The sequence below is a fragment of the Mytilus galloprovincialis genome, chromosome 10 (genome assembly GCF_965363235.1).
Source record: "Mytilus galloprovincialis chromosome 10, xbMytGall1.hap1.1, whole genome shotgun sequence".
NCBI lineage: Eukaryota > Metazoa > Mollusca > Bivalvia > Mytilida > Mytilidae > Mytilus > Mytilus galloprovincialis.
Window position 1 is genome coordinate 23,357,647 of NC_134847.1, and position 23,701 is coordinate 23,381,347.

A 23,701-nucleotide genomic window follows, 5' to 3' on the forward strand; every position below is an offset into this window, starting at 1 on the left:
GTCGCGGTACCGCGACGCTAAAATTGGAGCATGATCTGCTCAGTCTCTAGTTTATTAGTATGAAGGTGCCACAAATGGAGCATGATCTGCTCAGTCTCTAGTACTATTAGTATGAAGGTGCCATACATGGAGCATGATCTGCTCAGTCTCTAGTTTATTAGTATGAAGGTGTCACACATGGAGCATGATCTGCTCAGTCTCTAGTTTATTAGTATGAAGGTGCCACACATGGAGCATGATCTACTCAGTCTCCAGTTTATTAGTATGAAGGTGCCGCACATGGAGCATGATCTGCTTAGTCTCTAGTTTATTAGTATGAAGTACTATTAGTATGAATGTGCCACACATGGAGCATGATCTGCTCAAGTCTCTAGTTTATTAGTATGAAGGTGCCACACATGGAGCATGATCTGCTCAGTCTCTAGTTTATTAGTATGAAGGTGCCACACATGGAGCATGATCTGCTCAGTCTCTAGTTTATTAGTATGAAGGTGCCACACATGGAGCATGATCTACTCAGTCTCCAGTTTATTAGTATGAAGGTGCCACACATGAAGCATGATCTGCTAAGTCTCTAGTTTATTAGTATGAAGTACTATTAGTATGAATGTGCCACACATGGAGCATGATCTGCTCAGTCTCTAGTTTATTAGTATGAAGGTGCCACACATGGAGCATGATCTGCTCAGTCTCTAGTACTATTAGTATCAAGGTGCCACACATGGAGCATGATCTGCTCAGTCTCTAGTACTATTAGTATCAAGGTGTCACACATGGAGCATGATCTGCTCAGTCTCTAGTACTATTAGTATCAAGGTGCCACACATGGAGCATGATCTGCTCAGTCTCTAGTACTATTAGCATCAAGGTGTCACACATGGAGCATGATCTGTTCAGTCTCTAGTTTATTAGTATCAAGGTGTCACACATGGAGCATGATCTGCTCAGTCTCTAGTACTATTAGTATCAAGGTGCCACACATGGAGCATGATCTGCTCAGTCTCTAGTACTATTAGCATCAAGGTGTCACACATGGAGCATGATCTGTTCAGTCTCTAGTTTATTAGTATGAAGGTGCCACACATGGAGCATGATCTGCTTAGTCTCTAGTTTTCTATGTTGTGTGTTTTGTATACTGTTGTTTGTCTTTTGGTCATTTTTTGTTTTTTTACCATTTGTTGTCATTTGGTTTTTACCTTTTTTTTAGTTTGGTTAACTCTTTTGAATCTTTCACTGCAACATACATTTTTAAAACATAATTGTACATTGAAAGGCTTCATGTATTTGATAGAATGAATAGAAATTTCATATCAATTCCTACTGTAAATTCAGAAATTTCAGAAATTATTGCTAGCATTTATTATTGCTATTCTGTCATTAGTTAAAAATTCGTTTTTGATTTTAGCGATATTGAGAAAAATCCTGTTTATTTCATGTTAAAAGATTTCAAAATGCGAGTTTAAATTATTGCGATTATAATACTGTTGCATTTTTCGCATTAATAAAAACCTGGCAATAATTTCTGAATTTACAGTATATCATCCCTATCTACTTAACAGGTCCTTGGCTAGTATATTTGGTATACTGTGGATTCAATTATTTTGTGGGTACCAATTTTCGTGGATTGAACAAAACTTACACTTTCGTGAATATTTAATTTCGTGGTTCTGTCAAAGTCTGCATAAAAGCCCATGGTAAATTTGTAATTCATTGAAATTTTAAATTTGTGGTTCACCTGTTCCAACAAAATCCACGAAAATTGGTATCCAACAAAAGATAATGGGTCCACAGTATACAGGTTTCTCAGGATGATATCAAGACTAATATGGAATCTATATATAATGCACTGTAACCAATTTCACACATTTGATAGTAGTCTGCTAAATATAAAGTACCTTTAACACCCCTCTCAAAATACTTCCTCCTGCAACACCTCCTTTCAAATCATCTACTTCACTGCCAGGTTTGTTTACATCAAATGATCGAATAACTAAAATACAAATCATATCTTTTTGTCAATTCACTATCAGCATACCTTTGAATAGGTACTAAAATTATTTTTTATACTCATTATTGTATTTTTTCTATAATTTTCTGAACTAGCTCTATTTATAATGTGTCTTTCATCAAATCAGTCTATTTGACTGTATGATTGACTATATCATTACTTATTTCTATTGAATATTGATTATTACTTAGAATAAAATAATTAATCTGTTTCAAATGTTCAAATTACAGGAAATTATCATGAGATTTATATGCAATAATACATAACGTACCAGTATCTGCTTCTGTAGATGGGAGACAACTCTTAACTCAATTAACTTAAGAAAATATCTTCCACTTGCCATTTCTATTAATTATTACATTGGTTGCAGTGAATTACATTGATTTCCCAGTTAAATAAAAACCGATAATTTCACGTGTTTATTTCACTCTCTGACGTCATACAACAATAGGTGTTGTCAAGACGTCTATAACGGCGGATCAAAACAAATTGTGAATGCGTAGAAAAAAGATATAGTTCCTTACATGCTTTACATTCATTTCTTAAAAAAAAAAGCCATTTGCCAATGTAATAAAAAGAATAACTAATTAAAGAATTCATATTAATATATAATTACCTATTAATCTGGGTTCTGATAAAAAGTCTCTTTTAGGTACAGGAATTTTTTTAACAATGTATTCACAAATGACATCTATATTATATTTTAACTGAGCTGATACTGGTATTATTGGAGCTCCTTCAGCTATTGTTCCTATAAACATAAAACACAAAATGTAGATCTTATGACGAAACACACTATAGTGTGTATACATTACATTACATTTCTTATACAGGGAGAGAGATTCTGATAATGAACCTCTTTAAAAAAAGTTACTATTACTAACAAAAATGATTGGTCTATTTTCTTTGTTAACTAGGGATGTTGGTTGTTTTTTCTTATTATTCTTTCATCATATCTAATTCAAAACTTATCACACAACACTTCATGGTTTGACAATTAGTAATTTTTAAAAGCAGTACTGCAAACCCATGGTCTAAAGATGCCTGAACATCAGATTTCTGTTTTCTGTTGTTGAAGACCGTACAGTGACCTATAGTTGTTAATTTCTGTGTCATTTGGTTTCCTGATGAGTTTTGTAATTCACATAGTGATATATATATATTTTTTCACTCATCTGCCAGTGTTTGCTCCTCAGTAATATTTTTGTTGTTGAAATGAGGAATTCATTAAATTTAACTTATTTTACTGGTCCTTCTTTTAAATCTTGTCTCTCCATCATTGAAACGGAACATAGTTAAAAACAAAACTGAAATCAGTTTGACTGGTTTTAATGGCAGCAATAGAGAAAAAAACTTTTCTAGGACCAGCTTCCTGTATGTTTTACAAAACCTACAAAATACTATTTTAAACTATAATTTCCCTGACATAGACGAAACAATTTTTAATCAAAGGAAAGTACTTGATAACACACATCTACCTTCAGAGTTAACAACTTAAGGATATAAATACCTTTAACAAAGGCTAAAATCTGTTCATACTGTTCTTTTGCTTGACTTTCTTTGACCAGATCTATTTTGTTTTGTAATATAAGTATGTGTTTCAATTTCATGATTTCCACTGCTGCTAAATGTTCTGATGTTTGAGGCTGTGGACAGGATTCATTTCCAGCTGAAATAGTCAAAGTTAAATGTATAAATCATCATCAGGGTTTTAATTCATGTTAACCAAATTTGGCTTCCTAATAGAAAAATGTATTGATTAGATAATATCTATAGATTTATATTTTATATAATGCTATTATATTTGTGTATATTATGTTCTAAATTGGAAGTTATAAATAATAAATTAAAAAAAAAAGTTTGGCTAGTTAGTTTGTGTGGTTTGATGAAGTATTCAACATTCTTTGTTCTTCTCCTCTTTTAGATATACATGCATATTTTCGCCTAGATGTATCTAATATATATAATGAAAGCAAGCTCAATACCCATGCCCCATATATTTACTAAGAGATATTCTTCTGATTTTTCCACTCTTCAGAGGTTTTTGAAAACCATCGCCCAAATTAAAGAGGATATGACAGAAAATTAAGGTGCTATCAAGGCAACAAGAAACAATATTGGTTACTTTGTCAAATTCCAACTCTGAAAAAATTGTCCTTCATATTAGATTTTTTTAAATAATCAAACTCATTCAACAACAAATATAGGTGCTTGAATGGTGACAACAAAGTGATGATATACACATTAAATCATTTAAAACTATGATGTGTGGGTATAATTATATTTACAATACAAATAAACAGCTTTCTTTTTAAACTATATACCTATTAAAAGTAATGCTGCATCCATAACAGCTGCTCCGTTCAACATGGTTGCCATAAGAATGTCGTGACCTGGACAGTCCACAAAGGAAACATGTCTATTCAAACAAAAATTTTAAATATAATAAATAAAGTTTTGTGCATTTTCTATACTCATGATTTCTTAATGTTTTTGATTGCCATTTTCTGACATTTAATCTTAATAAAATACAGATGAAACAATTTGTTCAAACAAAGAATCAGATTCAAAGTATTCTACTGAATTATGGCAATATAAAATACAATTACTATCTTTTGATGATGTAAATATGGGATTTATTGACTTTTGAAAAAGGGATATTCAATAAGGCTGATTATGTTATCCTGATTATGTTTCATGTAAATACGTGTGATCACTTTTCTCCAGTTAAATGTACTTTTTTTAATTCAAAATCCAATTCATAAAGATAAAACATACTAAAACAATACCAATTCTGAATAAATTTCTATAATTGAATTCTGCTATATAAATAATGACTAAAATTGAAAATGGAATCTACTAAAGAAAGAGATAACTTTCAAACCTGAGGACTCTAAATTTTCCACTACATCCAGCTCTGTCACATGGAAAAGCATCTTCTTTAGAACTGCCACAAGATCTGTAGCAGCCAGGTCTTGGACAAGAGTTGTTGTCACATTTATAAATCTGTAATAACACAACAATAATAATAGTTCTTTTTATAGCGAGAAAAATACAAAAAGCTGCAGTTTTTCTTTCATTTTGTGAAATAATTTCTAATCCATGAAAAAAACCTTTTAATAAAAGATTTAAAGAACAGAAAAAACATAACAGAAAATTTCAGCATGTTGAAGTGTCTTTTCTAATCAATCAATTCCTGCTTTACATGCAGACTCAGTTTGTCCTCTGCACTGTGTTGCAAGGAGAACAAAATACAAATGTAGCATGACAACCATCTCACATCCAATGTATTCTCACAATATAATATTTATTTATTGAATAAGTTTCCAATGCCGTTGCTTTCCTCACTATGGCTAACTAGCACTTAATGACTATAGTGGTTCCTGAAAATTATTATGCATGTAAACTAAATAGCTATTTCATGATACCATTTCATAAAGGATTTTATATTTTTGTTTATTCTAATTCTACCTCGAGTTAGAAACAGCCAATAGACTCTCTGATGGATGATTCACAGACACTCTAACAATTCATTTGCATTGTACATAATTAAATGGTTATTGATAAATTAATTAATGAGTGATAAATTTCTCTTAGAAGAAATTTAAAGGTACCAGTGGATAAACTACACAGAGAACAATACCTGTTGTATTTGTTCAATAGGACAAATGAACTGCCAAAAGTTTAAATGGACAGGTAACTATCAGGTGAATCTGTGTTAAACTTTCATTGGGTTCGCAATAAGTACCATAAATTTCATAGATGTCTTAGTTCAATCTTAGTTAAAATAATAAAATGACTTACTTTTGCATTGGCATATCCAAGTTTTATGGTAATATTTCTTTCAAGTTCATTCTTGAACCTAACAGTCTGCAAAAAAGCATAATAGAACAAATGTATATTAGAAAACTTAATATTACTTCTCCAATTAAATAAAAGTACATACACAAAGATTCAAAGACAAGACTTACACAACTTAAAATAACCAACACAAAACAAGATACTGTGGATTTTTTCCCCCTTGGTATCAATTTGCATGGATTAAGGAAAACTTACATTTTAGTGAAGATTTAATTTCATGGTTTGTATACAAACCAATACAACATTTATCATTGGTGGAACATGCAGATTTGTGGTTCACCTGTACCCACGAATTCCTTGAAAATTGAAACCCAACGAATAATAATGAATCCACAGTAAAAGACAAATATGACAATAAAATATTTTTGCAAAAAAAAACTTTGTCAAAGGATCTGGTTCGTAATACATAAAGCAAAAGCTCAAGACTTCATGAGGAAGAAAAACTAACCACTAAAAAGTGCATTATGTAATTATTAGAATAAGAATATACCACACTAAGTGTGCTATTTGATTTCTAGTCTAGAACCAATTATAGAGAAATTCCTACTAGCAGTGATATACCGCTACCAGTAAAATCAATAATTTCAACAAATAAAGTAGAAATATGCAATACCACACATACTGCTTAAGATTCTCCACAAAATTTGGAATTTTGTTGATGAAATAGATTTAAGGTTTGTGAAACCCCTTTATGAATCATGCAATAGTCTATGTTTGGCTATGATAAAAATTAACTTTGTCAATAAATAACCAGATGCTCCGCAGGGCGCAGCTTTATACAACCGCAGAGGTTGAACCCTGAACGGTTGGGGCAAGTATGGACACAACATTCAAGCTGGATTCAGCTCTAAATTTGGATTGTGATTAAATAGTTGACACAGCATAGGTTTCTGACACAGAATGAATGTGGTCTAATGAACTTAAATTTTTGTTTTGCCTTTGAGCAATTCACTATGCTGTTGAATATTAATCGTCTCAAAAAAATGTTTGAAGAAATTTTCTTTTTATTTATGAAATCTGAAATGAGAAAATTTTTTTTTTACATCCCCCTTTCCCTTTTTCCAAAACTGATCTCAATTCAAATTTCTAATGGAGTTTGCAACAATAACTACTCATTTAAATACAGCATAAATATTAAAATGTAAAAAAAGTGCTTGTTATCACTGAATGGTAAAGATTGTTTTAATTTATCAGTTGGTAGTAAAAGTGAATATACATTATATATTGTATAAAACAATGATTAAAGTTGATTCAACTACTATTCTGGACAAAGAAAGATAACTCCAATTGAAAATTTCTTGGTATTGCACAATATTGTGCAATTAGATATTTCTTGCTATTGCGCAATACTGTGCAATTGAAAATATTTGCTATTGCACAATACTGTGCAATTGAAGATTTCTTGCTATTGCGCAATACTATGCAATTGAAAATTTCTTGCTATTGCACAATAGTGTGCAATTGAAAATTTCTTGCTATTGCTGAATACTGTGCAATTGAAAATTTCTTGCTATTGCACAATACTTAATATAATAATTTTGGATCCTGATTTGGACCAACTTGAAAACTGTGCCCACAATCAAAAATCTAAGTACATGTTTAGATTCAGCATATCAAAGAAGCCCAAGAATTCAGTTTTTGTTAAAATCAAACTTAGTTTAATTTTGGACCCTTTGGACTTTAATGCAGACCAGTTTGAAAACGAGACCAAAAATTAAGAATCTACATACACAGTTAGATTTGGCATATCAAAGAACCCCAATTATTCAATTTTTGATAAAATCAAACAAAGTTTAATTTTGGAACCCGATTTGGACCAACTTGAAAACTGGGCCCATAATCAAAAATCTAAGTACATTTTTAGATTCAGCATATCAAAGAACCCCAAGGATTCAATTTTTGTTATAATCAAACTAAGTTTAATTTTGGACCCTTTAAACCTTAATGTAGACCAATTTGAAAACGGGACCAAAAATTAAGAATCTACATACACAGTTATATTCGGCATATCAAAGAATCCCAATTATTCAATTTTTGATGAAATCAAACAAAGTTTAATATTGACCCTTTGGACCCCTTATTCCTAAAGTGTTGGGACCTCAACTCCCAAAATCAATCCCAACCTTCCTTTTGTGGTCATAAACCTTGTGTTTAAATTTCATTGATTTCTATTTTCTTATACTAAAGTTATTGTGCGAAAACCAAGAAAATGCTTATTTGGGCCCTTTTTGGCACCTAATTCCTACAATGTTGGGACCAAAACTCCCAAAACAAATCCCAACCTTCCTTTTGTGGTCATAAGCCTTGTGTTAAAATTTCATAGATTTCTATTTACTTTTACTAAAGTTAGAGTGCGAAAACTAAAAGTATTCGGACGACGACGACGACGCCAACGGGATACCAATATACGACAAAAAATTTCAATTTTTGCGGTCGTATAAAAAGGGAAGTAATTCAAAAGTTTGACAACACTTCACTCTTTTACAGGTCAGAAACCACTAATAACTTAAATCTTACAAACCTGTACACCAGATATTGCTTTGACTACAGTGGACTTCCCATGGGCTACATGTCCAATGGTTCCTGAAATTTACATACATTTGCATATCATGTATTTAGTTAATGTAACCAACTTCATTTGTTTTTAATTTACATCTTTTCTTTAACATGTTTTCTGTTACAATTTAAAACTGCCTTTGAAATATTTTAAAATGGATTCAAAGTGTTCATATTTGGTGATTTCACCACATCAACTGTCATCAATTAATTATCAAAAATTCCAGATTGCTGGGAATTCATGCTTCTCTAATTTCCTTTTGTTTTCTTTCGTAAATTATAGTTATGCTTTATGTGAATACTTAAAATTCTACAGAACACTAGAAAATGAAACTGAATAGTTACAGAAGTACCTACCTATATTTATAGTGGCCTGTCTACTGATAACCTCTTGTGTCAGAGGGGTCAATTTTTCAATGTGCTGAAAATATATTAATTAATTTTACTTTACACATTAAATTTATGTTTACTAACAACTGATGCACTTTTCTTTCAGAAGATTATAAAAAAATCACAATATTTCATTTTTCTCAAGTTTTTTGCCCTTATAATCAATAACATTTCAGCACAGACACTGTTCTTTGTGTGTATATAAGTAATACATTAATCAAAATATATGATGAATACATGCTGCAGAAGAAATAAAATTGTACTTTTCTGTCTACCCACATACTTGATCCAAGTCAGGATTCACCAAATTGAGTGAAATTTTCGACTAAAAGCTTGGATAAAAGCCTTGAAACTCTACCAAAATGTGTTAAAATGATATAAGTAGTTTATCTAAAGTTACTGACACTGAGTAATACTAATTGTTATTAAACAAGTGTCTTTTACATACTTGAAAGATGTAAATGTAAATAATGTTCCTCAAAGCTTGTCAAAGTAAATTTGTAAGATTTAAATTTAATTTTCAAGGTTTTGAATAATCTTCCCTAATGCTTCTATAATTATGTTACAAATGAAGATGGTAATCCATTGTTATCTTAAATAATTTCATAGACGTAGCTGTGGTATAGCTGTTTTATTTGGTAAATACACTGATATCATGCAACAACAAATTTAACAATTAGTATCTAGAGAGGTCAGGAAAACAGTTTTAATATGTATAAATTGGTTATCCTTTAAGTTTTTGAATACTTTTATTGACGGTTAGGTTTTTACTATTGTTTCATTAACAAGCTGAATGACTTAGGGAAATAACTCTAGTTCCTAAATAATTCAGCTGAACAAGTAAATAATAAACACTTGTATAAGTACTAGATATCATTGAGATGGGAGCCATCCCTGTGGGCCCCGCTGTGAATAATGTGCATTAAAAAATTGTATCTTTACCATAGGACATGGGTTTGTCAACTGAAATCAAAGTTTTTGACCTTGACCTTTGACCTAGGAAGTTGTAAATAAATTATGACACACCCTTTGGTGTTGGTTTATAAACATGTCAAGTATAAACTTTGAAATGATAACGGTTCTCAAGATATAGAGCGGACACGATCTTTACCATAGGACATGGGGTTGTCAACTGAAACCAAAGTTTTTGACCTTGACCTTTGACCTAGGAAGTTGCACATAAATTATGACACACCCTTTGGTGTTGGTTTATATACATGTCAAGTATAAACTTTGAAATGATAACGGTTCTCAAGATATAGAGTGGACACGATCTTTACTATAGGACATGGGGTTGTCATCTGAAACCAAAGTTTTTGACCTTGACCCTTGACCTTGGAAGTTGTACATAAATTATGACATACCCTCTGATATTGGTTTATATACATTTCAGGTATAAACTTTAAAATGATAACGGTTCTCAAGATATAGAGCGGACACAATCTTTACCATAGGACATGGGGTTGTCAACTGAAACCAAAGTTTTTGACCTTGAACTTTGCCCTAGGCAGTCGTTCAAAAATTATGACACACCCTCTGGTGTTGGTTCATATACATGTCAAGTATAAACTTTGAAATCATAACGGTTCTCAAGATAAAGAGCGGACACGATCTTCACCACAGGACACAGGGTTGTCAACTGAAACCAAAGTTTTTTTACCTTGACCTTTGACCTAGGAAGTTGTACATACATCATGACACGCCCTCTGGTGGTGGTTAATAAACATGTAAAATATAAAGTATGAAATCATAATGGTTCTCTAGATATGGAGCGGACACAAAGTGTTACGGACGGACGGACAGACTGATCACTATAGGGCGACCCGCCTTTGGCGGGGCCCTAATTACCACTGTCAGTGTGTTCCTAAATATTTGAAAGTTATCAGACCAACCCAAACATCGTCTGGCCGCAGGTCATGACCTGTAAAAAACTTGAAGGTCCGCCACCATCCTGTGAACTACAGGACCTCCTGTCCTGCACATTTTTTGCAGCATGCAGTATTAAAATTGGGAAAAATGTGTTGTTATATCAAACACAAAATACGGTTTTCCTCCCGAGATCAATGAAAAGCATTTGTCTTTATATTAATTAGGATCGCGGAAATACCCTAGTCATATATATAGATATATGTGGACAACACAAATAGTAACCCAATCAGAACAAAATAATATAAAAAGCAGCCAATGAAATCACGCTTCCATTGACACGTGGCGAGATTTTCTTGTCAACTATTTTATGCATTCCCTGAAAATCGGCATTTCTAATACGACTTCTTCTTTTTAAAAACATATTATAAGACAATTTTAAGGCTTACTGGCTTGTCCCCTACTGCCTAAACCCTTTCAATTTGAATATTTTGAAAATTTTGTATCTCGATTGTCATGTCCGTTGCGTCAGTTTCCGGCATTTCTTTTTTTCCCGGTTCATTACGAATGCGCCGGAAACACATGTTGTAAACAATAACATGAGTTTCCTCCGTTTTTATGATGGGGCCGTGCCTGGTCAAAAACAGAAGGCCGATGATCCAAGTACAGCACGCCAACCAGATGCTCCGCAGGGCGTAGCTTTATACGACCGCAGAGGTTGAACCCTGAACGGTTGGGGCAAGTATGGACACAACATTCAAGCTGGATTCAGCTCTAAATTTGGATTGTGATTAAATAGTTGACACAGCATAGGTTTCTGACACAGAATGAATGTGTTCTAATGAACTTAAAATTTTTGTTTTCTCTTAGAGCAATTCCCTATGCTGTTGAATATTAATCCTCTCAAAAAAATGTTTGAAGAAATTTTCTTTTTTATTTATGAAATTTCAAATGAGAAAAATTGAACCCAATTTTTTTAATCACATCCCCCTTTCCCTTATTCCAAAACTAATCTCAATTAAAATTTCTAATGGAGTTTGCAACAATAACTACTCATTTAAATACATCATAAAATATTAAGATGTAAAAAAACTGCTTGTTATCACTGAATGGTAAAGATTATTTTAATTTATCAGTTGGTAGTAAAAAGTGAATATACATTGTATATTGTATATAACAAAGATTTAAGTTGATTCTGGACAAAGAAAGATAACTCCAATTAAAAAAAAATCTTGCTATTGCACAATATTTTGCAATTAGATATTTCTTGCTTACTATTCTGGACAAAGAAAGATAACTCTAATTAAAAAAAAAATTGCTATTTCACAATATTGTGCAATTAGATATTTCTTGCCATTGCGCAATACTGTGCAATTGAAAAGACTTGCTATTGCACAATACTTAATATAATAATTTTAGATCCTGATTTGGACCAACTTGAAAACTGGGCCCATAATAAAAAATCTAAGTACATTTTTGGATTCAGCATATCAAAGAACCCCAAGATTTCAATTTTTGTTAAAATCAGACTAAGTTTAATTTTGGACCCTTTGGACTTTAGTGTAGACCAATTTGAAAACAGGACCAAAAATGAAGAATCTACATACACAGTACTAGTTAGATTTGGTATATCAAAGAACCCCATTTATTCAATTTTTGATGAAATCAAACAAAGTTTAATTTTGGACCCCGATTTGGACCAACTTGAAAACTGGGCCAATAATCAAGAATCTAAGTACATTTTTAGATTCAGCATATCAAAGAACCTAACTGATTCATTTTTTGTCAAAATCAAACTAAGTTTAATTTTGGACCCTTTGGACCTTAATGTAGACCAATTTGAAAACGGGACCAAAAGTTAAGAATCTACATACACAGTCATGACAGTTAGATTCGGCATATCAAAGAACCCCAATTATTCAATTTTGATGAAATCAAACAAAGTTTAATTTTGGACCCTTTGGGCCCCTTATTCTGTTGGGACCAAAACTCCCAAAATCAATACCAACCTTCCTTTTATGGTCATAAACCTTGTGTTTAAATTTCATAGATTTCTATTTACTTATACTAACGTTATGGTGCGAAAACCAAGAAAAATGCTTATTTGGGTCCCTTTTTGGCCCCTAATTCCTAAACTGTTGGGACCTAAACTCCCAAAATCAATACCAACCTTCCTTTTGTAGTATTTAACATTGTGTTTAAATTTCATTGATTTCTATTTACTTAAACTAAAGTTATTGTGCGAAAACCAAGAATAATGCTTATTTGGGCCCTTTTTTGGCCCCTAATTCCTAAACTGTTGAAACCAAAACTCCCAAAATCAATCCCAACCGTTCTTTTGTGGTCATAAACCTTGTGTCAAAATTTCATAGATTTCTATTAACTTAAACTAAAGTTATAGTGCGAAAACCAAGAAAATGCTTATTTGGGCCCTTTTTGGCCCCTAATTCCTAAAATGTTGGGACCAAAACTCCCAAAATCAATACCAACCTTCCTTTTGTGGTCATAAACCTTGTGTTAAAATTTCATAGATTTCCATTCACTTTTACTAAAGTTAGAGTGCGAAAACTAAAAGTATTCGGACGACGACGACGACGACGCAGACGACGCCAACGTGATAGCAATATACGACGAAAAATTTTTCAAATTTTGCGGTCGTATAAAAAAAGTTGAGACATGGAAAGCGTACGAGGAAAAGCGTGGTATCAGGAAATTTTGTGACAAATGGAGAGAAGGTAGAGATTAGTTGACATTCAACAACAAAAATGAAACTGGCATGACTTGTTCATAATTTTCATTGAGCTGTATAAAAATGGGAACACATCTCAGATCTACACCTTCCAACTTAAAAGGACAGGATGCCTTTCTCAGTACAGGATAGTAGTTTTGGTTTCTTCATTTATCATAGTCAAAGGCACTCAGAATGCAGGATTTTGCATCTTATTTTTCAAAATTTTTCTGGGGGGGCATGCCTGCAGACCCCCCTAGCATGTTCGCAGCGCTGTGCGCTGCTCACCGGTGATAATAAGTAGGTCCTGTAACAGAAATGAAGGTCCTGTAAAAAATATTTGTTACTGGACCTCATGACCTGTTAAAACAATTTATGTTTGGCTGGGTCTGAGTTATACATTTGTATTCAAGCATAAATACTAACAAGAATGTGTCCATAGTACACAGATGCCCCTTTGGCACTATCATTTTCTATGTTTAGGGCCAACCTTAAAAATATGTTTGTTTGCTGTTTTCCGACTGTACCTTCAGACTGAAGGGTCGGTAGGTAGGAAAAATATTTTATTTTATCAGCCAAAATACAGTTTAAACAAGCAGTTACACTAAACCAAGTTTCTTGTGAAGAAAAAAAAAACATTTTAAAACAACAAACACTGGACATGCTGAAAACCAACATCAAATGAACAGGCATTTTCAGATAAAAAACTTTTTAACCAAAACTGAAACTTTAACGTAGTGTCTTTATCCAATTTATGACATAAAATATGATATAATTATTAAATACTGGAACACTTATAAACAAGGAATGTCATTATGACTAGAACTGTTTTAAAGAAATCTATTCAGACATGTATGCTTCTTGACTAGAATGTTTTCATGAGTAGAGCATTTTCATCAGAAAAATGTATATATTATAGATTTATAAGACAATTATTAAAGAGTGTATTTTTAATAAAAAAAAAAATAACCATTGAATCTTCCTCAATTGAAAAAAAGGCAACTTGAAAGAAAAGTATTAAGACATCCGACTGTTTTCATATTTCTAACAATATTTAATTATATGTGATAAGGTTATATTTTTGCCAGGCTTTAATGAAAACCAAAGAAATCTAAAGTTTGGGGTGAAATCCATAGCACCCCATTAAAAGTAAATGGTCTGTACTGAAATGTTGTTAATGCATAAAAAAGATTGGCAGCATAGCTCCTAAGGACATGTTTTAATTGAATTCACACAGGCCACACAGTTTGGGTATATTTAATATTGTAAGAAAGAGAATAATTGCAATGAGTGGGGCAGCCCCCTTATCCTAAAGGAGCATACTCATTGCAATCGAAGATAGATTTAATATAGAGAGAGTATATTTATTTTTCAAGCTAACCATTCATTTTCTCTACATCTTTGTGTAGTTAGGGTTGCTTCTTATTGATTTGGCATGATCTATATCCATTAACATTTCAAATGAGCCCTTCCTCCGTACAGGCGTGTTTACAGATATCCATGAAGATTTAAGTCACGGAGGAGTGGTTTCATCTTTGTCGTCTTCACAACGATTTGTAGAAAATATGCCATACTTCAAGCTGCTGTCGAATTATTTAACCACTGAAATTGGTTCCATAAAGTCAGGCTCCACAGATTCTGAACCCGATTTGTTTGAGACAAAATGGTTATCGTGTCAGTTATGAATATCCGCTGCATCATCGTCAATGATATCATCACACATCATTACATGTGCCTGAATCTGTATAAACCGTTTACTAATAAACTTTTTTGTTTGTTATTTGTCTTAAAATTGACACGAGACGACAGCGTCAAGTACTCCTCCTTGACTTCATGGATACCTGTAAACAATTTCCATGTGCTTTATCATTAAATGGTCACATGAACGTTTGACGGGAAGCTAAGAAAAACCGAACTTGAAATGCGTAATTGACCCAGACTTTAAATCATTTCCGGAAAGGACCCAAAGTTCCGGATTGCGTCAATAGAGGTATTAAAAAAAATTTCTTCAAATTTAAAGCAATAAAATTTTCACAGTCGGGAGGATTTTCAAGGGTCCGTCGGTAAACTGCAAACAAACAATATTTTAATTTAAGCCTAGTGGATCGTGAAAATTGGGTAAAAAAACTCTAATTTGGCATTAAAATTAGAAAGATAATATCATAGGGAACATGTGTACTAAGTTTCAAGTTGATTGGACTTCAACTTCATCAAAAATTACCTTGACCAAAAACTTTAACCTGAAGCGGGACAGACTGATGAACGATGGGACACACAGACCAGAATACATAATGCCCATTAATGGGGCATAAAAATATACATTATTTTTACTTTAACCTTATACTTTTACTCACAACATTTGAACTCATTTTTGTTCAAAAATAGAAATAATCTCAGGTTAACTATGCAAAAAGACTCCTTTAAAAAAATCAAAATCACTAACTTTCTTGGATTTTTAGTTAACTCCAGAATGTTAAACATTTGTAAGTAACATAAAATTAATTCCCATAGACTCATATTCTTATTTAAAAGTATAAATAAATCTGACCAATCAGAATGATGAAATGACTACCTATCTATATGTTACCTGAAGTTGCATCATTAAAAATAAACTTAAGAATGACTTGCAACATACATGTAAACAAATAGCAGCTCCTGATTTATAAGGGGATTTGCCCAATGAGAGGTACTGATATGAATTTGGAAATCCTATTCTTTTTATACATGTAAACTGAACACCTCAAAACAGGCATTCAAATGAATAAACAGTTTATTTAAGCATATGTATATATACTTATTCGAAAAATATAGTAATATAATATCACACACAAAAAAACCAGAAGCATTTGGTCCCCATTTCAATTAAACAGTTCAGGAATAACAATTTTACGTAAAACCCACTATTTGATTTGTACTCGTGACTGGTTTTCTTAAATCTGCATACATTCCATCTTTTTTTTTACAAGATTTGTTAGACGAAATGGACAAGGCTCTGTGTTGAAGACCATACTTGGACTTATAATGGTTTTCTTTTACAAATTGTGACTTGGCACTCATACAATGTCTTCTTATATCTATGAAGTGACAACAGAATAGTACAAGTAATTTTTATTTACTTGAAAAAGAAAAAAATATATGTATACAAGTAAATTTATAGGGTACTTATACAAGTGAATTTTATTTACTTGTATAGGTAAACAAAAAAATGACTTAGTTATGTCCCTAAGACATTCAGATTTTTTCATTTCTTAAATTCTTAGGATTTATTTGCTCTAATAGAATTTAAATTTGACTGCCAATTGCAGATGTCTTTACTAGTCATTTAAGTGTAATGTCATGAACACTGGAAATCCCATTTGTCTGTTATCTTCAGTACACTGGTCATTTACAAGCCCCAAAGGAGCAATTTTTGAAGGCTTTGACAAATACTCTAGATCTTTGCACAATCAATTCTTTGTTGAATCAATGAGATGAAACATTGAACTCTAATCAGAAATTATGAGCTTATCTGGGAAAAATCATTTAAGGCATGATTTTTCATCTCAAAACTTGAGAATTTTGGTTGGATTGTAAAAAAATTTACTTGTATATATTATTCAAACATTATAATTTACTTATATAAGTATATTTATTTTTACTTCTTCAAGTAAATAAAAATGACTTGTACAAGTAGTACCCCTGACTGTTATTCGCAATTAACTGAATATTTTCATGTATGTATAGTTCACATTTCATTGATGATCCTTTGATAGTTTATTACAAAAACGAATGTGCGTATGCGTAGCCTTCAAAGGCCAATTTGGGTACTAGCAGACGCTGCCTATCTATAAAGGGGTTATCCCTCATTTGAGAGGTTGATCCCGACCTGATAATGGCTGAATTGACAATTAATCTTTATGTTTCAATCCCACCTTGAGAATTAGTAGGCTTGTTTGATAATGGCAACAACTAACTGGTTATACATCCATTGATTTGGTTCACATATGGAGCACAAACCCTCTCCTCATATGACATATCCATGCAACACCAGGAGGATGATAATGTTAAAACTCTCATCCACAATTAAATGCTCAGTTCATGTATACCATTTTAATATTCAAATATCTCTTTAAGGAAAGGCATCATGTATATTATTAAAGTGAACTCTATCAAATATTTTCATTATAATTTGACGGTTCGGGTTAATTTCGAGGCCATCTGTCGTAAAGGCAGAACCTTTTTATTTTTGTTGTGTGGGTAGGATCAATTGGTAAAACAATATCTTAAAGTTTGAAAGTATTAAGACACTAACGAGAGTAGAGAGATCTTGTTTTGATAGATGTGGTTGGAGTCTTTTTGTTGGTTCATTTTCTTCGCCTGCCATGCTTCCGTTTTCAATATTCTGATGCAAGATTGCAGACATTAAAGTGCTGATTTATGTGTATTTGTCATATCACCAAAGATTTGTTTATTCATGAAGTTGAAAATCAATCCATTTTTTTTGGTAGTTGTATACAAAATATGATTAATTTTATTTACATCATGAATTAATAAAGTCGCAGTGTCTGCTATTTATGTGTAAAGTGATACAATCAACAAATGGTAACTTTACTATATAAAACGAAATTAGAAGTACTTCCGTTTTCCTACAAAAATGAACCAATCGGATTAGAATACGTACTTTCATATTGATATCATTGCGGTTGATTTGATCACGCTGTATTTGTAGGAACTGTTAACAGAAACATTGCTAAAGAAATGATTTAGGGTCATGTTTTAGAATGAGGAAATTGAAATACAAGAGAAATTTCATTACCGTAGTTCTTGTTATGAACTGTAAAACAGTATGATGTGACCGGCAACTATGAAAAGAAACTTCTGATAGTATTGATCTGCATTGTTTATATTTGTTTGTGACTCATGGAGCACATGTCCATACACTGAGATGTTGCAAACAACATGGATTGCATTAGTTCTTGGCTTTTGGTCATCTCTTTACCTCCTTGATGCATTTTTGAAGGTATAATAACTTATACTTGCTAAGACACATTTTTTTCACTGCAAATAAGAATAAAATTGGTTAAGGGGTATCTGGTAGTCCAAATAATTATGACGTCTGGCAAGGCTATTTTATTTTTTTTTCTGGGACGCCTTCGTATATGTTTTTATTATAATTATACCCAATAATCTTTCAAACTTATACGTAGTGAACATAGTTGTTTTATACTCATCCAATGAAATATTCGACAACGGCCAACTTTTTTTACGGTACAGTTTTTACATTATTATTCATTCATTCATTCATTCATATCTTTAATTCCTCATAAATGAGATTCAATGAACATACAATTAATGAAAATAAGCAAACGTTACAACATAATTACACACAAATTATTAGTATAAGGCCATAAAAAAGAATAGGTTTGTTTGCCCAAACCCTACCTACCCAGAAAAAAGCTGCCTACTCAAATTCTTTTATTGTCCTGATTTGAAGAAGTTTTTTTTTAATCAGATAGGCATGAAGACTAATAAATATCCAATACGTAAATTTCTTTAAAAAAAAAAAAAAAAAAAAAAAAATGCCTACCTACCTACCCACTGTCTCAACCTTGGGTAGGGTTTGTGCAAACCAAAATATTTTTAATTGTGGCCTAAGAGCAAAGTATAAGGTAAATACACCAAAGATGATATATAAATAGTCTATAAAAGCAATATCTTTAGTATAAATGCAGTGACACATCATGTATTGACACATCTAATAACACTGTCTAAGAGATCAACTATATTCTGCTACACACTGAATAACATGTGTATCACACAGCTTGAGAAATTGAACCGATTCATCTATGCTTGAAAAAATTGTCAGTGGTTTTCGACCAAGTAACATTTGAAACAGGATTTCGTCGTCATACATGCTTAATTCACAGTAAAGCTGCACTGGAAAATTGTCACTTAAAATGTGCCACCAGACTTCTCGCTGTGCATTAGTACTTGGGACAATTGCAACAAGCGTGTACATAAACATCTTTAAAATTCCTTGTACATATATCACATGTATTACTTGTTGTATTTGGTATTTCAGTTAGTAATTTAGTGATTAAAAAGGAATTTCTAATCTCATGATAGGAATTTGAGTGTTTCCAAAATTCCGTAATTGTCATTGACGTGTGAATATTCCTGAAACGTGTGAAGCTGTCATTAGAACTAACACGGTTTAACCAATTGTTTAACTGTATACTATCAACTGCGTTATAAACGATAGACTTCCAAATTTGTTTTGATGGAAAAGTTCCATCTTCAATATAGTCAAGAAGGTAACTCATAAGTCCATACTGTTTTAAAATGTCAATGATATCAGGAATAAATCCGTAGTGTTTCCTTTGTCAATGTTGGGCAGGATCGACGTGGAGCCGGATTGACATGGAGGCGTAAAGATTGATATTAACAGATGAGACAAGGTTAACAAGGAGAGCAGAAAAAATTCTGTGATTTCCTAGTGGAATACAGGGGTTTCATTATTTTTTTAGACTGGTGGTACCTTTCAGATTTTAGGGGGAACCAAACCCAAAGGGCGAGGGGTCTGGGGGCCGCCTAAGGAAGCTCCTTGATTTTAGGGATTTCAGCCTTAATTTTTTACTTTAAAAATAGGGAAAAGTCTGTAATATTTGCTTCAATTTTGGGTAAGTTAACATTGAATTGGTTTTTTTTTCTAGAGTAATTATCTGAAAATACATTGCTTATAATTATTTTGTAATCAGTTATAAAATATGTATGACCTATAATGCAGGGGTTTCATGTGAAATGTTGTTTAAATGTTTTGTTTGTTTTTATACTTTTATTAAATGTTTTGTTTGTTTTTATACTTTTATTAAATGTTTTGCATTTGTTCAATATTGTCAATTTGTGAATGAAATTTCATAAGTTACATACAATGTAGTATATTATTAAAAAAAATAATAATAAAACTTGTAGCTTTTTTTTATTGCTTTCAACCTTTTGTTATAATCATAAGGGGGGGGGGGGGGGGGGGGCAAATTAATTATAGGCTTCTTAACTATAGTAAGTAACTGTAAAACTGTGTTTATTGAAGAACTTTCTTTTTTTAATTTTAGAAGTCTAAAATCTCGTCAGATATTATATTTTGTAAACGTAACAGTTATATATGTTACTTCAGATTGTTTCACGAAGTCTTACACTAAAAATTTCCTGCAGACAGCAGTCATTTAAATCACAACATAGAACACATATCGAGAAAACGGTGATCAGGGACAACGTACGGTCCAACGGGAAACGAACTGATTTGATACAATTAACGATTTTCTGAATTTCATAGAATGTTCACCTTTATTAAACCTTTTATTCATAAAATAATCTGTGATACAAGCTGCTTTCCTTTTCTTAGACATAGTTATGTTGTTGTTGTTTAAATTCATCAACAATTTGCCGTTTGAAAATATAGTGCTAAATCGTCGCATTTTAAAGCGCTCTTACGATACAGATACAGACACGTGGTTTATAAGTATCACTTCTCCTTACTTTGGAGGTGTGCCTAAATTGGCAGAAGATAGATCTATACTTTAACGCGGACCTCGACGAAGACACTTTAAACATACACCTGAACGGCGTACACGGAGATTATCACTTTTAAAATAGGAAAGAAAGAAATTAGATTTGAACGATTTCAAAAGAATTTTACACATTATTTTTTTGTTTTTTTTTTTTTTTTTTCTGCCGGTACCAGACGCTTCTGTAGGCGGGTAAAAGTACCGGGTACCGGGTCTTAATGAATGCACTGGGAATAAAAGCTGATAATTTTGTATATGAAGTACATCTCATAAAATTTCACTCCTAATGTCATACAATGCTTGGTGTATTCAAGATGTTGCTGATGACATTGAATCTAAATAAAAGAGGATCCTAGCGCTACAGGATTTTTTTTTTTATGGTCCGGCCATAGCGGAGGGGTCATTAAGTTTACCCCTTGTCCTTTTTTACATACGTCTGTACGTACATATGTCCCAAAATTGGTTTCCGTTCTCAAACTTTAGTTGGCCTCAACCAAATGTTATGAAACTTATACACAATGATTATTACCAAAAAAAACATAGATAGAGTTTGAAATTGAATGGTGTCATTTTTTCAGTTCAAGAGTTATACATAACCCTTTACAAATGGAAATATTGCTGAATTTTTCGTTTCTGTTCTCAAACTGTAACTTGGTTTCTACAAAATGTTATGAAACTTATACACAATGCTCATTACTATATCATCACAAAACACAGATAGAATTTGTATAGCTTCACTTAAGTTTTACAGTTCAAGAGTTTACTCCTTTACACATGATACAAAAGGGAAAATTGCTGAATTTAGATATAAAAAATATTCAACTTGTGACTGAACAACACTGATAATTAAAATGGATTTTAATGTGTTGTTTGGTCAGTTTATGAATATCTTTCTATATTTTTTTTATGTAGTACAATGTAGTATGCTCATTTATATTCAATAACAACAGCTTAAATTTGTTAAAGTTTATCAGTTTAAGTTTATTATAAGTATTTACAGCTGATTGCATTGAGTGTGTAGGTAAATGTAACACCTTTGGTTAGCTTGCTTGCTAGCTGAACCGTGAAGTCATTATTAGGTAAGGTAAACTGACCTCCTTACGAGTAGACTAGTCTGACAGATAACCAATCATCTGTCTTTAGGACTAGACTACTTCGAAAGGAGGGTAGTATACCTTACCTTAAAATGACTTCACGGTTCAGCAAACACGCAAGATAACCAAAGATCTTACCTTTATTTACACACTCAATGCAATCGTCGTACTATACATGTACTAATAATATTACTTGAAGAGAAAAAATGAATTTAAGATAAATATCAGATTTCTTTTGAAAAAAGCTGCTTTTCCATGTAAAAAACAATCTATCTTAACACAGAAATTTAATATTTATATAAAAATATAACAGCATTGTATGATAAAACTTTTCTGATTTCAGACACAGAAATGGTCAGGTCGTCAATACATAGAAAGATTAGACAAGACTGGATTGTCTGTTTCTATTTGCCAATTAAGATGGTATACAGCTTTGTTCAACAGGACATTTGTCAAGTTGGGACAATGGAGACCACATTTTCTGAGAGTGTGGTTTAACTGTGGAGTTGTTTTTGGACTGCTGGCAATGATTATGTCTATATTTTTGTTGACTTTATTGGTATTTAACACTTTCCGACAGCAACCAGTAGATCAGCAAGTTTTGACACCTGTTGTAAGTTGAAAATAAAGTTTATCAAAATATTTGACAGTTGAAATTCACAAATTCATTAAGGATGTATTCTTCTGACATTTCAGTCTGGATGAAATTTGATTTGGAATTATTTCCAAAACAAGTGATACATGTGGAAAATAACAATGACTTTTAAAAATGTTAAACTTAACTCTGAAAAAAATGGTTCTTTCAAATTTTATTACCAATTAAGTCTGTCTTTTTAGCCAAAATAGGTGAGGGTTACAACTTCTACAAGAAATGATTTTAAAAGAAGCATGTACGTCCCATATCACTTTTTCTTTTCAAATTTCTTAGATATGTATTTCTTTAATCATTTATAACAAAGAAGTTGAAATAATATGTATTTTGTTCTTAAATACATGTAAGAGAAACATCACAAACTTACAAAATTGACAGCATGATAATTTGAAAAACCATTAAAATATGATAAATCTTTCTTATATTAACACCTACCTAAAGTTTTTTTTAAAGTAAAATTTATTCAGATTGGTCCACTTCATCTTTATTGAAAGTTTGAAAAAAAGTTTAATGTGATAATGTGATTTTTTTCACGATAATAGCCCAAAAAAATGTTAAAATGATGAAAAATGGGAAAAACCTCAAAATTGGGTTCTTTCAAAGGGTCATAGCAAAAAAGAAGTGCACCACTATATGATTTTTTCTTCTCCTATTACTTTTTTACAATCATATAAACCCCAAAAACAGGTTAAGAAAAAAAGTTTAATTCTAGAAATGTGTTGGGTGAACTTGGCTCCTCAGAGGTATACATCCTTAAATCAAAGGACTTTAATGGTCAACACAAAAAAATTGTTTGTGTACAACAAAAAAATAATTTTAGTTCTGAACAAAGAACACTATCTTTTGCTTTATTTTACAACATTAAATATCACTTAATAAATTTCAAATCAGAAATTGCTGGAAAAAATAATGTGTCCATGTCAGTATGACAATATAATCAAATCCAAAATTCAGGACAATTTAACTGGCTATTCCCACCATTAAACAACTGAATCCAGAATC

The 23,701-nt window shown here is 32.0% G+C and overlaps 2 protein-coding genes across 4 annotated transcripts in view; one reads left to right on the top strand and one right to left on the bottom strand.

Annotated features, from left to right (window-relative positions):
- Nucleotides 1-17,810, bottom strand: part of LOC143047198 (eukaryotic translation initiation factor 2 subunit 3-like) — a 56,690-nt gene extending 38,880 nt beyond the window's left edge. The window contains exons 1-9 of the mRNA XM_076220196.1: nucleotides 17,701-17,810; nucleotides 8,783-8,846; nucleotides 8,391-8,452; nucleotides 5,813-5,878; nucleotides 4,893-5,014; nucleotides 4,333-4,427; nucleotides 3,519-3,677; nucleotides 2,625-2,759; nucleotides 1,896-1,990 (exon numbers count right to left, since the gene is read on the bottom strand). Coding sequence (XP_076076311.1) covers nucleotides 1,896-1,990; nucleotides 2,625-2,759; nucleotides 3,519-3,677; nucleotides 4,333-4,427; nucleotides 4,893-5,014; nucleotides 5,813-5,878; nucleotides 8,391-8,452; nucleotides 8,783-8,846; nucleotides 17,701-17,772 — 870 coding nt within the window. The 5' untranslated portion in view covers nucleotides 17,773-17,810. The remainder of the gene's footprint in view (nucleotides 1-1,895; nucleotides 1,991-2,624; nucleotides 2,760-3,518; nucleotides 3,678-4,332; nucleotides 4,428-4,892; nucleotides 5,015-5,812; nucleotides 5,879-8,390; nucleotides 8,453-8,782; nucleotides 8,847-17,700) is intronic.
- A 264-nt stretch (nucleotides 17,811-18,074) lies between these two features.
- LOC143047200 (membrane-bound transcription factor site-2 protease-like) overlaps nucleotides 18,075-23,701 on the top strand; it is a 28,624-nt gene continuing 22,997 nt past the window's right edge. For all 3 annotated transcript variants that reach the window (XR_012969435.1, XM_076220199.1, XM_076220200.1), the window contains exons 1-2: nucleotides 18,075-18,408; nucleotides 22,391-22,660. Coding sequence is in view for 2 of the 3 variants with exons in the window: in XM_076220199.1 (XP_076076314.1) it covers nucleotides 18,334-18,408; nucleotides 22,391-22,660 (345 nt within the window). In the remaining variant the exon portion in view is untranslated. The remainder of the gene's footprint in view (nucleotides 18,409-22,390; nucleotides 22,661-23,701) is intronic.